This window comes from Triticum aestivum, chromosome 2B, assembly GCF_018294505.1.
Source record: "Triticum aestivum cultivar Chinese Spring chromosome 2B, IWGSC CS RefSeq v2.1, whole genome shotgun sequence".
NCBI lineage: Eukaryota > Viridiplantae > Streptophyta > Magnoliopsida > Poales > Poaceae > Triticum > Triticum aestivum.
The window spans coordinates 34010810-34025721 of record NC_057798.1 but is presented as its reverse complement, the minus strand read 5'-3'; the positions used below and the strand labels follow the sequence as shown (position 1 = coordinate 34025721).

Sequence of the window (14912 nt, the reverse complement as noted above, 5' to 3'; positions counted from 1 at the left end):
ATATTCGGAAACCGGAAGTGTTCCGGACGTTTTCGGAGAAAACCGGAGTGCCGGAGGGTTACCGGAACCCCCCGGGGAGAGATAATGGGCCACATGGGCCTTGGTGGAAAGAGAGAGGGGCGGCCATGGTGGGCCGCGCGCCCCCTCTCCCTCTGGTCCGAATTGGACTAGGAGGGGGGGCGCCCCCCCTCTTTCCTTCCCCCTCTCCCCCTTCCTTTCCCCTCTTAGTAGGAGTAGGAAAGGGGGAGTCCTACTCCTACTAGGAGGAGGACTCCTCCTCCTTGGCGCGCCCACAAGGGCCGGCCGGCCTCCCCCCTTGCTGCTTTATATACGGGGGCAGGGGGGCACCCCAGAACACACAAGTTGATCTACGGATCGTTCCTTAGCCGTGTGCGGTGCCCCCCTCCACCATATTCCACCTCGGTCATATCGTCGCAGAGTTTAGGCGAAGCCCTGCGCCGGTAGAGCATCATCATCATGACCACACCGTCGTGCTGAAGGAACTCATCCCCGACACTTTGCTGGATCGGAGTCCGGGGATCATCATCGAGCTGAACGTGTGCTGAACTCGGAGGTGCCGTACGTTCGGTACTTGGATCGGTCGGATCGTGAAGACGTACGACTACATCAACCGCGTTGTCATAATGCTTCCGCTTACGGTCTACGAGGGTACATGGACAACACTCTCCCCTCTCATTGCTATGCCATCACCATGATCTTGCGTGTGCGTAGGATTTTTTTTGAAATTACTACGTTCCCCAACAATTACATAATACTAGCTGAGTGCCCGTGCGTTGCCACGGAATATAACTTTACACGTCTCTCACCATCGTTATTCGCCGCCAATGTTGACCCAGCCTTGCTAGTTGTTTCATTGTTATCGAGGAACCCACGATAAGCCTTCTTGTGGTCCTAGTAAACCCTCCTTAAAGCGCTCATCCCACAAAATAGTATGACCTCTTTCTTACAAAGTACTACCAAACCATATACATGTAGCTCAAACTTGAATTCCAGTTATAAATACTTATCGTCATGAGTGAAAAAAAAGGATCCCCGTGTCTTAATCAAATCTCGTATAGCTTGAGGAACACTGGCCACCAAGTAAACCACTATGATTGTAATTCCAAAAGCTTTACTATTGATAAAACCATATGAAACAGCAAGCGCAGATGGCAAATGAGTCTATGGCTCCATGCTAACTACAAACATGTACTTACGTAATAATATTCAAAACGAATCCCTGTTCATGCCAAAAGTAAAAAATAGAAGAGGCTCAACAATACTGGAATACATTTAGAAAAGGTCCTCTTGCCTTAAGAGTGACAGTAAGCAGAGGTGACGGAACATGATTCAACGACTTGCAAGACCATGTTGATGAACAATTTAAGTAACCAATCTTGTCCTGAGTGAATTATCCTCCTGCTGTTGTACGCCTGCTTCTCACCCACCAGGATGGTGATGCGTACACTCGGGCTCGCCATCGCACCACCTCTGCTAGCGAGGGCATCAAGCAATTTTCATTGCTAGGTCATTTCCATAGCCGCAAGTGGGTGAATTATAAATATTGTCCAACTCAAAGGATGCACCTGTATACATTATCTACCTTGAATAATGCTTAATTTCACATAAGAGTCTCCCTATTAACCATTTGCTCTTTCAGAAGGAGAGATAATCTTATGAGTAAATCAACATGCTACAACAAATTGGATGTGAACAGATTCCATATTATTCGAGCTTACTAAACAATATGAAGGATATAGGAATGTCGTCGAAGAACCAAATTTCTTGGCCCCCTACACAAAAATTCACGAGCAGCGCTACCGCTGTGTACGCCTGCTTCTCATCCACCAGGATGGTGATGTGTACACTCAGGCACACCGTCGCGACCACCTCTGCTGGCGAGGGCATCAAACCCTTTTCACTGCTAGGTCAAGGCCATAGCTGCCAGTGGGTGAATTGTAAATATTCTCCAATTCAAAAGGATGCACCTCCGTACATTCTCTACCCTGAATAATGCTTCATTTCAGAAAAAGATTCTCCCTTTCACCATTAGCTCATTAGGAAGGAGAGATAATCTTATGAGTAAAGCAATATGCTAAGACAAATTAAATGTGATCGGGTTCGTTCAAACATACTAAACATTATGAAGTACATAGAAATGCCATCCACGATCAAACACATTTAATTGCACAATAAAACTAAAACTTTGTGGATGGAGACTCTGGCATGCATGTCAGTATGGAAACAATAACAAATAGGTGAACCTGGCACACAATAACTTCGCCTGTGTGCTCATGGTGTGCATTATGTGATCCGGAACAATTTAGCAGAAAAATAAAGGTGGACAAATGTTCACGGAGTACCTTATGTAGTTACGTTTCTAAACTGCAATATGATACATGTTGTGAGGCCGATCAGACCGACGGGAGCAACAAAGGCAGACGGAGGAGTCAACGACCTCGATGGACACCAGCTGTGAGGACGATCAACCAGCTGGCGACGGCCACCACGAACAGCCAAGCAATCCTTCATCTACACAATTAGCATGACCATGGAACACAGATAATCACGAGCTACTCATGTAGAAAATGCACGGCCAGTATGGATGACTGCTTAATATGGTAACAGGTCAATATGAAACAATTTGAATCAAAATGAAACAATTTACTGATTTATAGGAAATTATCTGGACAAAATATTGGTAGAAAAGAATTGCACATAACTTTTAAGAAACAAAGTTCTAGGGACTGATAGTCCCCTGTAAAGCTATTGTAAGTAATCATGTACTGAACCATAATAGTAAACTGGAGATGTTGGATATTAAGATAATACCTTCTAATCCAGCACAAGCCACTAATCACTGGAATCATCTATTACAGTCAATCTACCTATGACCATATTTATTGAAATTTCCTCCGACAGCCAAAGGAGTTCTGTCACGGCAGATGTTGTCCTCCGACAGCCCCAATGCAAGTAAAGTAGCCACGGTTTCATCAAGTCAGGATTCTAAACACAACTCAGTCACAAATCGCATGGAGCACAAACACGACCTGCTATATTTCTCTGATTTTCATCGTCGCAGCAGTAAAAGATTTAAGTCTGATGCTTTCCCTATTTGCCCAAAGTAAATAATTCCTAAGATAACAAACTGAGCACAACACACTCACCAATCCCATGGACTAAAGAAACTGCAGACACTGATTTCCACACAAAAATCACAGGCAGTACTAAACCATTTACCTCTTTGGCCATCCCGATGTGTTCTTCCTTGGCCTCACCTCATCCCCACTTGGTGTCCCTCGGAGGAGGCTCTGCCCATGATGGTGGGGATCCTAGGCTGCTGGGTAGGTAGATGGTGCGAGTCGGGGCCTGCCAGCGAAGTCCCTCTCCATGTCATCCCTACCAACCTCCGTTTGACAGGGGTGCTGAACTGCATACATCGACAGTGGCCGCATCCGCTTTTCCTGACGATCCGGATCCAGTGGAACGGGATCGACCAGCACCGCCGCTGCGCTCCTCCTCCCTCCCTCCCTCCCCCTCTCTCTCTCTGCAGGCAAAAGGCCTCCAACACCGCCACTGCGCTCCTGCTCCTCCTCCCTCCCTCCTCCCTCTCTCTCTCTCTCTCTGCGGGCGAAAGGGCCCCAGCACCGCCGCTGCTCTCCTCTCTCTCTCTCTCCGTGGGCGGATCGCAAGGTGTCGTGCGTGGGTACGGGACGTCGAGCACAACCGGCAGCGGGAGAGAGATGGGATTGGGGGTGAGGGTTCGGGGAGAGCAATGTAATGTACTCAGGAGTCAGGGAGAGAGACGTGATCTGGGGCGAGGGATGGGGAGAGTGGAACGTGGAACGTGTGTGCATCTGTGGCGATGTTTATTTTCTGTTCCGAGCGGGGACGGGAGGGCGTGGCGGGTTTTTTTTCTGTTCCGAGCGGGGACAGGAGGAGGTTCATGGGCCGAATATCGGATGAGTTGCCGGCTTGCGGGCTGGATTTTGTGCGGGCGTGTGGGACACTGCGGGATGGCTGTCGTACGAGGCGGGGGATCGAACGAGGTGGTCGAACCATCACGACGTTCGATCCCCCTTTAATAGTAGAGAAATTCTATATTTAGTATTGTTTTTCACATAACTACTTAATAAATTCCATATCAAGTAGGGTTTTTTAAGAAGAGTATTTTCTAAATTATTATTAATTTTAAATTATCTACATCTTCACTACTATAAAAAGAGCAAACTTTAACTTTTCTATGTCCACCAAAACTACTGTACACAGATCAACCAGCGCCCTTTGATCTAATCCATTTAACAAGATCTAAGCGTCCATATTAGTTAAATGGTCTTCCATATGATCAAACGGCTCAGATTGAATGTTCTGCCGAGCGGACTGCCCCTCGCGCGAGACCCTCACATCCTGCCCACTCGCGTCGCAAATCACGGAATAGCAAAACTGTTTCGTTCTTCAGCCCCAAAACTTACGGGCTCTTTCCATCGCGAGGCCTGTTCCCCTCGCTCTTCCTCTCCCGATTTTCCGAGTCTGAAACCCACGCCCTCCAACGCTGCCTCTCCCCATGTTTGACGTGCGCCGCGAGGCGCCTCGCCGGCATCGTCCAGCTCACTAACGCCGCCTCCCCTCCATCCAACGTCGCCGTCCTTCACAACGTTCACCCCTCTGCTCCCTCCAACACGCCGCGCATCGCGTCCATGTACAGCGAGATGCAGACGAACCGCCCATGTATTCACTCCTGCTTCAGGCTCGCCGGCTGCGGCTGCGGCGGAGTTTGGCAAGGCCAATCACCTGGTTAATGCGGGTCGTCGTGGCGTACATGGTGATTGATAGCCTCACGGTGTTGCCCATGTCCGCATCTCCAGCATCACGTTACTGAACACCTTCGCGGTGGCGCATCTGGGCGCCTTGCAGGGGAAGACCGCGCAGATCGGCTACAATGATATGAGTGAGATCGATCTACCGGTCTATGTTTTTTAGGATGGTACGGCACACTGCCAGTCCGGGCAGGAGCTACTTGGTGACTCCCTGAAGCATAGGCATATGGGTAAATAATTTTGTTTAGTGCTAAGTACTCCCTCCGTTCCAAAATAGATGACCCAACTTTGTACCAACTTTGTACTAACTTTAGTACAAAGTTGGGTCATCTATTTTGGAACGGAGGGAGTAGGAGCTAAGTCTGCATGTGCATCAGGTAATACAAGTCGCTGTGCGTCAGGGTGAAGCTAATTTGCTGCAGGCTAGCAATCGATCCCTCAAGTTCTGCCAGAGCAGCGCACGTTCATTGCTCACAAGGCTGGTGCAGACGCACGGCTCCCCGAATCCACGGACCAAGGTGTGGAGGCAGGCTGCAGTGCCGCAGTAGGCGGAAGCAACATACATCATTTGTATGCTCTCGTACTCTTATCCTTTTAACTTTATAAATTAATCTAGATTTAGTTTGATTCTTTGTGTTAATTGGATTAGTTGTCAGCGTTTTAAACTCTACCGGGCCTGATGTGTCATACACGAATAGAGAAATCTGCACAACATATGTGAGTTAGTGACCACTTGTTGATTGCATAGTACAGATGCTAATTATATATATAAGAAAGGGAATTATGGGAGGTACAGATACAGTGCTACCAAGTTCATATTAAAGAAAGGGTATTATGGGAGGTTGGAGGGGAGAAGATATCGAACATTTTCTTATTTTGATCTGCATGATGCGAATAACTAGATTGAAAATTAATTCTAAATTTTATTGCATTTCAGTAGAGAGTTGAATACATATTGGTAGACAAAATTGAGGTGAAACCTAACATGGTTCCTGTTGTATAAATAATATATAATTATCTTTTACAGGTTTAGAATTTAGAGCACTTAATTTGGTTTACATACAGTGATACATTGCAATGATTTAGAAAGGTGACCTATTTTCAAGTGAATTTACATGTTCTTTGCTATTCAACATAATTTTTTCTTCCCTCCGTTGTGTTAATTGATTCATCTGCGGTTGTGCTCTTCTGACAAAGATGTACATCAAGTCCCGAGAGAACTACTAATAGCTAGCTCGAAAGATGTTTTAGAGAATTTGTTTGGAGGTACATAATGAAACCTCATAACTTCTAATTTGCTGATTTTTTTTCAGAGAAATGCTTCGCTACTAATGCGCTAAACTAATATAAGACGCTGTAGGTCACGAAATACTGACCTAAAACGGCTTTTATTAGTTTCCAAATGGAGTATTATTCCTGTTGAAGTTCTTTAATCATTTCAATTCTTATGTGACAGGCCGACAGCGGGCTCGAGTCTATCTCTGTCTCACGAACAGGGTGGACAGGTTCACGACTCGACTGATTGACTGAATCGGAGCAAACAATTCAGCAAACACCTTATGGGCAGAGGTAGAGAAGCAGAGTATGGGCACTAGCACAGCTTACCTTTTTATCTTCCTGTACGTGCTGCACTGAGGCGCTTTGTTCTTACATTTGTATTTGATGATGGACACATGCGTTGCACGTGCATGGTTACTAGTAACAAAAAACACTTTACTATTATAAAAACAACGGTAGCCATTAATACAAATAAATAATGAACATTACATAAATTATAGAACATTTATACAGTATGTAGGGCTTTTCATTAATTATAGAACATTTATTAAACAAATTAATATTATTTTAAAACAATAAATATATAAAAAAATAATCCCACCTCGCCCGCCGAATGACGCCGTGCGATGGCCGGCCCAGTGACTGTGCGCAGTGGCGCGCGTGGGCCGGCCCATTGAGTGTGCGCGCCGTGCGGGTGCAGGGTCGGCGGTGGTGAGGACTAAAGTTTAGTCCCACCTCACCCGCCGAACGACGCCGCGACCGCCTTATATGCCCACCTCCTACCGCCCTTACCGTACTCCTCTGATCCCCGCTCCGTCCCGCCGCTGCCCCGTTGGCCTGTGCTGCCAGCCGTAGCTTGGCCGAAAGGCCGACCCTTTCGCCACTCGGCTCGATCGGCCGGACCGATTAGGCGCAGTTGCGGCCCGCACAGGCAGGCTTATTTTTTTTTCAACACTATTTTTTTGCCTTCTACGATTCACGGCGCGGGGGAAGGTGGAAGGGGCGCTTTTTTAGTCCCACCTCGCACGCCGAGGGATGCCGGGACTGGCTTATATAGCCGCCTTTGAGTGATTTATTAGATAAGGTAGTAATAATGTCATATGACTTTAACTAAAGTCAACTGACATTATTACTATCTTATTTTTTAATATCAGCTCGTCAATTCGCGCAGAAATAACAATAGTAAAGTTTTCTTATGTATAATGTCAATACGAAATAAATTCTGTATTAAGTACTCTTTTTAATATAATTACTTAATAAATTCTGTATTAACTAGTGTTTTTAGTTTAACTACTTAATAAATTCTATGTGAAATAGTGTTTTTTATGAACGGCCGTTTCCAAATTATTAGTTATACCAATAAACTCACTAATATTTGTTAATAAGCTGAAAAATTTTAGGCCATTCCAAAGATGTCAAAAAATCGACCTCGTTCTCCGGACAACGTTCGGGTAGGAGCAAATGCCCCGTTCGAAAATAAGTTTTTTTTCGACATCCTTCAAATGAGCCCAATTTTTTTCTCTAATGTTGTATCATCATGACTAGGATGCATGACAAGTTTCGTGGCTTTTTGCCACTTTTAGAATTTTCTATAATTTTTTTGGTCAAAAAAGTAAAACACTGACCGGACGTGAAGCAATGTGCTCTTCGTTTCGAAATACGCTCACTTATTGGATTCCGTGTGAGAGTGGGCATACTGACTCACATGCAAAATTTCAGGCTATTATGAAGGTGTCAAAAAATCGACCTCGTTCTCCGGACACCGTTCGGGTAGGAGCAAAGACCCCATTCGAAAATGAGTTTTTTCGACATCTTTCAAATGAGCCTAATTTTTCTCTCTAATGTTGTATCATCATGACTAGGATGCATGACAAGTTTCGTGGCTTTTTGCCACTTTTAGATTTTCTATAATTTTTTCGGTCAAAAATCCTAAAACACTGACCGGACGTGAAGCAACGTGCTATTCGTTTCGAAATACGCTCACTTATTGGATTCCGTGTGGGAGTGGGCATACTGACTCACATGCAAAATTTCAGGCCATTCTGAAGATGTCAAAAAATCGACCTCGTTATCCGGACACCATTCGGGTAGGAGCAAAGGCCCCATTCGAAAAGGAGTTTTTTCCGACAAACTTCAAATAAACCCAATTTAAATCAGGTGTGACAAATTTTATAAAAATGTAGGTATTAATGAAACAAACTTGCGTAAAAGTGCTAAATTATCAAAAATAAGATAGATAGTAAATATATGATTTGAGTTTACAATGCTCAGGTAACACTACCATAGCTGTCCGGACAGTGTAACACTGTCCGGGCAGCGGCGGTAGCGCTGCCCGGGCAGTGCGAAGTCAATCCATATTTTTAGTAACTATCTTATCTGGTAGGGTGCATAGAACCGTCTATTTAAGCCGGTCAGGGCGCCCTTCGATGGGCGAGGTGGGACTAAAAACTACGGCGCACACCGCCCCTGCGCTTCTGCGCTCTGTACCGCCTGTGCGCGCCTCTCAAAGGCGGCCCAGCCGGCCCACAATGTCCCTCTACGCCCTTTGTTACGTTTTTTATTTTCTTTCCTAATGTTTAACTCATTTTTGTTTTAACAAATTATTTTTATTCTATCTATTTTGCTAATATTATTTCATATTTTTATTGCTTCATTTTTATGTACTTTGTTTCATTTTTATAATTTTTTCAGTTCAACATTACTTCTGTTTTAATTTTAATTTTTTTAACAGAACATTTTCATTATTTTTGGTACTATTATTTATTTTCCATCTTTGTTTCATTTTTTATTTCCTTTCCTAATGTTTATATTTTTTTTGCATTCATAGTTTAACTCATTTTTCAAAAAATTTATTTTCATTCAATCTATTTTCCTAATATTATTTAATATTTTTATTGCTTCATTTTTATTTATTTTGTTTCATTTTTATAATTTTTTCAATTCAACATTACTCATTTTTTCAAACTTTTTTTGCCAACATAATAGTATTAATTCGAACATTCAATTTGCAAACAATAATTTAAAACCATGCAAACACACTCGATATTTCATCATAGTTTTCATAAATATTTTACATAATACTAGAAATTAAACTTGATTAAACTAAACAACATTAGGAAAATAATTAAACATTACTAAACGTTATTTCGAAAATAACCTAAACTAAACTACTCGTCCTCGACGCCGCCAAAGTCCATCTCCTCGTAGAGCCCGTCGCCGTCGTCGCCGTCGTTGCTGCTGTCGTCCAGGTCCACCACCGGCGCGGCTGGCGCGGCCGGCGCAGCCATCGAGTCGGCCACAGCGGCGTGGTAGCCGGGGAAGTCCGGCGGGTCCTCCGAGTGGACGGCGACCGGGGCGAGGTGCATGTACTCCTGCACGAGGGGTGGCGGTATCGACGCGTTCTCTGACTCCCGGATCGCCGTCAGGTAGCCCGGCATGTCCTCCGGGTCGCCGGCCTCCGCCGCCAGCCGCTTGTACTCGGCCAGCAACGCCGGCTCAGGTTCCGGCGCCGGCTCTGGCGGAGGGGCGCGGCTGGACCAGGCGCCGTCCCGCGCGCGCGTGCGACGATCGCCGCTGCCGAGGCGGTCAACGCCGTGGTTGCCGGCGAGGGGCCCGCGGTTTCGCGGGTGGACCGAGCCTCGCCGCGGCGGAACAGCGTGTAGCCGTGCCCCGGCGGAGCGGGCACGGCGCCGGCGGCCGCCTGCGCGCGGTACGGCGCGACGACCTCCTCGAACGTACGCCCGTCCCAGAGCTGATGCCGCCGCGCGCGGTTGTGTTTCGTCGGCGGGCGCGGGCGGGCGTACACGTGAAGGCTGCGCAGGTGGTCGTCGGCGAGGCGGTCCGCCCAGCCGGGGTTGTTAGGGGCGTACTGGGGGTCGGCGAGCTCCTCCGGCGAGAGGCGCGCCCGGTACAGGCCGACGGCGCGGGCGAAGAGGTGGGTGCCGACCTCGGGCACCGGCGCCACCGGCACGCCGTCGATGCTCAGGCGCCACCTTGCCGGGAGGCGCACGTCGGGAGCGGCGGGGATGACGAAGTCGGCGAGCTCCTCCGCCTCCTCAAGGGTCAAGGTGGAGCGGGCCATCGCCGGCGAGAGGAAGAGGTAGGGCGCAAGAGGGGCGACGCCGGCGGCAGGGGGAGAAGGAGAGGGGAGGGGAGGCGAGGGGCGGTGTGAGAGCCACGGCGGGGGCGAGGCGCTTTTTATAGGCGTGGTGGGCGGGGTGGGTGCCAGCGATCAATGCCGGGCCAGCCGAGCGGTCAAGGCCGCAGAAGGCCAGGCGGCGGTATGCAAATCGACACCGGTGATTAATGCCGAGCTGTCAAAGGCGCATGAGGCCAGGCGTCGGCGTGCGCGGGCGGTCAAGCAGTGGCGTGCGCAGGCGAGCGTCGGGGGTGGCGTGTGAATCGGCACCGCCCGCGGACCGCCGCCGCTGACGGGACGTCTCACTGCGCCGGTGTTAATGGCTTCGCACACCGTACCGTGCCGGGATTAATGTATTAATCTAATTATGGTTGGTACCTGTGGGCCCGCCCTCCTCCTCAGGCGGCGTACACCGCCCATGTACGGGCGTACAGTGGGCCGTACGGCCACGTACGGTCATGAACCTCGCTACGCCGCGGTACGCCGCCTCAAACTAAATTTCCCATCCTAGCCCTACTCACTTATCCTCACGAAGGGGTATCTTCTAATCTTGACCGTTGATGTGTCCAGAGGGTTGTATCGAAGAAGAAGTGAAAACACGAATGGACAGAAAGAGAAAAGCACCCAAACAAGGTTGCGCCGCAAGATCCACCAAATCAGTAGATCGCTCACAGGAACCAGGCACAGGAACCAGGCACAGAAGGCGAACGACGCAAAGAACGACCAAACCGAGACGGCGAGCGAAGATGAGAAGATGAAACACCTCGCAAAAGGATAGACCGATCCGTCGACCGTCGGAACAGCAGGAGCACCAGCACGGGCCGAACCACCTCGCCGACCAACTGCAGACCCCCGCGAGCGGCGAGGACGACCAGGACGACGCGGACCATTACGACTCGATGAAGAAACCATCGAATGAACGCACACACGAAACGCAACTGGAAATCACAAGTACTACCGAAGGAACCAAAGAGACCTATTTATAGGCTCAGAGAAGAGAGAGGAAAGCACAGACCGCACCGAACGTAAGGAATAGCGACATCCCGAAGCAACGTCGACAGCGGCAGCGCTAGCACAACTGACAAGGAACGACGGCAGGAGGCAGGAAAGCGATAGCTATCAGGAATGGAACAGCGGCTGAGCGGCTGAAAGGAACCGGCCAACAGCAACATAGACAGACAACGCTGCCGGAGCACATCGGGCAAGAGCGACGTACATACACAGCGGTGACCAGTAGAAACAAAAAAGAAGCACGTAAGAACAAACAACGATGGCGAAACATAGCGGGCGACAGCGACGTGCATAAAGCCGATCTTTCCATTGAGACGTTGTTGTCGCTGCCGCTTTGACCATTCGCTATCCGTGCCGCTTTTCGCGCGATTTCTGAAGTTTTTTCCATATACATGCTGCCGTCGCTGTCCCTTTGATCATTGGTTCTAGAGCTTTGTTCTCATGCAGCAGACCAGAATGGGAAGAGAAAGCAAACTGCCCTGAGAAACGGAGCACAGCGGGCGAAAGCGACGTGCATACACAGTGGTGAAGCAAGCACGTAAGAATAACAACCACATGAGCCCACATGCAGTGAAAAAATGCTAAATGAACCAAACGAATCATCAAATCAGTTCAAAAAAATTGGAACTGAAACCTGAATCCACGAAGTGTTTGTACACACCTGGGTACCAAACTAATAGCACGTGTCACATGCAAAATTCACCATAGGTCTTTTTCACACAAGTGGCTGAACCTCACGGCAAAAACCTTGCCTGGAATAGAGGCTTGGGTATGAACCCGGCCATAGCCAAGTCCATTCAAGGATACATCTTAGTCGCTGCTAGCATATCCCACACCACTGCCCATCTACACAGCACTCGTGCTACTTGTTCTTCCCCTAGGCCTGTACTACCTGTACTCCAGGGCTAGTTCTAGATCGAAGAACCCAGCAGCGCTCCCCGCAAACTGGCCAATACTACACATGTTCCCTTCCTTCGTGGCCAATCTCCACAACTTGAATGACTATTTCGGCCTGGTCCTCGCCGGATCAGGCCACAACTTCAGGGCGCACGGCCCACCAGGGAACGGGATGCGGTTTTTGGTCACATGTGATACTGCCAACATCCGGCACATCTTTACAACGAACTACACCAACTTTTCCAAGGGTGACGAGTTCGCCGCGATCTTCGACATCATGAGCGGCAGCATCTTCACCATTGACGGTGAGCCGGCTCGTCGGCAGCGCACGAAAATCAAGAGCATGCTTGGCAGCCCACGGTTGGTTACAAGGATGGAGGCCTGGTGCCGCGACAAGGTCGAGAGCAACCTGCTGTTGTTGTTTATGCACAGGGCGAGCACCAACACTCCATTCAATATGCAAGAACTTATGACGAGGTTTATGTTTGACATGGCTGCTACTCCTCTCTTTGACGTGGACCCTAGTCTCCTATCCTGGGACATGCCACCCATGGACCCGGCGGTTGCCATGGATACAGTCATGGAGGTGGCCTTTTTCCGAGCCATGATGTCGGCTTCTTGCTGGAAGCTAATGAGGCGGCTGAACATCGGCCCTAAGAGGAAGCTCAAGGCAGCGCACAAGGTGCTGCGTGGGTTTATCATGGAGATGATGGAGAGGAGGAAGATTAACACATGTTATGTTGGCAATGGCAAGGAACAGGAGAGTGTTGATATTTTGTCTTCCCTCCTTAACGACCCTGAGTATGCAGATAATGACTTGCTCCGTGCGATGATAGTCAGCTACATGCTGGCAGCAAGGGACACAGTTGGAACGACGTTAACATGGATTTTCTACAACCTCGCCCAACACCCTAAAATTGTGTCAATCATCCACAAAGAACTCTCACCCATTGCATCACATAAAGTAGCGGCCGGTGCGGATGCCATGGTGATCTTTGAGCCGAACGAGACCAAATCTCTAGTCTATCTAAGAGCCGTCTTGTACGAGACTCTCAGGCTGCACCCACCAGCGCCTCTCGAGCGCAAGATGGAGGCCGCCAATGATATCATGCCAAGTGGCCATGAGGTGCATACGGGCGACACCATCTTTATTTCTCTCTACTCCATGGGGAGAATGGAGGGCATATGGGGTAAAGATTGCCTCAACTACAATCCAGATAGGTGGCTCTCGGAGGATGGCAGCAAGCTGAGGTACGTACCATCTCACAAGTTCTTGGCCTTCAACTCGGGCCCGAGGATGTGCCTCGGCAAGGACATCGCATTTATGCTTCTGAGGACCGTCATCGCCTCAACTTTGTGGAACTTTGATGTGGAGGTGATGGAAGGGCAAAGCATCCAGGCCAAGCCGTCTTGTATACTGGAGATGAAAAATGGGCTCATGGTTAAGCTGAAGAAGCGAGAAATATAGCATTAGACTCTCGTGTTCTGCAAACGTATTTAGTGACCACTAGGACTGTCTTGTTCTGCCCACAACCACATTATTATTGAATAATAAAGGCATCCATGAATCAAAATGTATCTTTCTTTTAGTAAAGACGGCCAACGTGCTGGCAATGATTACTCTGTTGTATGAAACATGGTCATCCAGACATAATATTTTCCTCCATTTTATGAAACTAGATACGTGTCCCATACATTTCTTTGGAATATAAATAAGGATTGTATAGTTGCTTTATTCTGTTAACATACGTGCCGAGAAAGATGTACTGCAGTTTAGGACCGCTTCGTTATAGCATCCAATAGCTGGTGTCCCTCCTCCTGAGCGTGTATGTGATTAGCAAGCGTAGCAGCAACAAAAGCAATACTATATCATTCTTTTTGCAGGCGTGCTGCAAAAGGTAAGAAGGAGATGGTTAGTATTTTGCATTGATATTATTGGAAAGTATTCTGAACCTGGTCGGTAGAACTTACCTGGATCTCCTTTGCTGCTGCTTTATTTGCCAGCCGATGTATCCTCGAACAGATGGTATCTTGCCTGTTGTGGACATAAATGGTCAACGTGTTCTTTCTTCCCAAGAAAAGGAATGCTACTCATCTCATCTGGCTTGCCCACTACTCCCAAGATCTAAAGTTAGTACAAAGTTGAGTCATCTATTTTGGAACGCAGGGAGTATGGGGCAAGGCTGAAACCATTCTTCACCACATAGACACAGTTATAATAATTCTTCCTTCACCACATGTCACTGAGAGAAGATATCTGGCAAGGCTGCTTGAAAAATCGCGCTCTGCTCATCTCCCCTGCTTTTCAACCATACATACCTGATGGATGCTTGCTTACCTGGAGGCGTATTATCTGCTGGAAGGTTGTCTGTTACTGTCAGTATTGATTTATTTGATTACCAAAGGTCAGTGCTGTTTTTCGCTATTTATTCCATTCTTCCTTTGCATTCAGAGAGATTTGTTACTGTTTTTCATCTTATATCAGACGCATGAAATTTATAGCTGTCAAGATTTGTTTATTTCTTTGCATTCAAACACCACATCTCATTGTGCCATGACACTCCAAACACATACATGCCCCAAAGAAGAAGAAAAACACACACATACGCACAACCAACCCATCATGGGCCGGCTGTGCTCAGGAGTTGGTTGCCGCCATTGATCCCAGCTAAGCCCGGTACTAGCCGAGGCCCGCCTCCCTGAGTAACTACGAAGGCAGCCATAATGGTATTTCATCTCTCAAAAAAAAGCCATAATGGTATTTCCCAAAA

At 47.9% G+C, this 14912-nt stretch overlaps 1 protein-coding gene across 1 annotated transcript; it reads left to right on the top strand.

The window, feature by feature from the left end:
- The first annotated feature begins 10329 nt into the window (after positions 1 to 10329).
- On the top strand, positions 10330 to 13609 carry LOC123038866 (noroxomaritidine synthase 1-like). The gene is made up of 2 exons (XM_044462281.1): positions 10330 to 10393; positions 12069 to 13609. The coding sequence occupies exons 1-2, from the start codon at positions 10330 to 10332 to the stop codon at positions 13607 to 13609; spliced, it is 1605 nt and encodes a 534-aa protein (XP_044318216.1).
- Positions 13610 to 14912: the final 1303 nt, after the last annotated feature.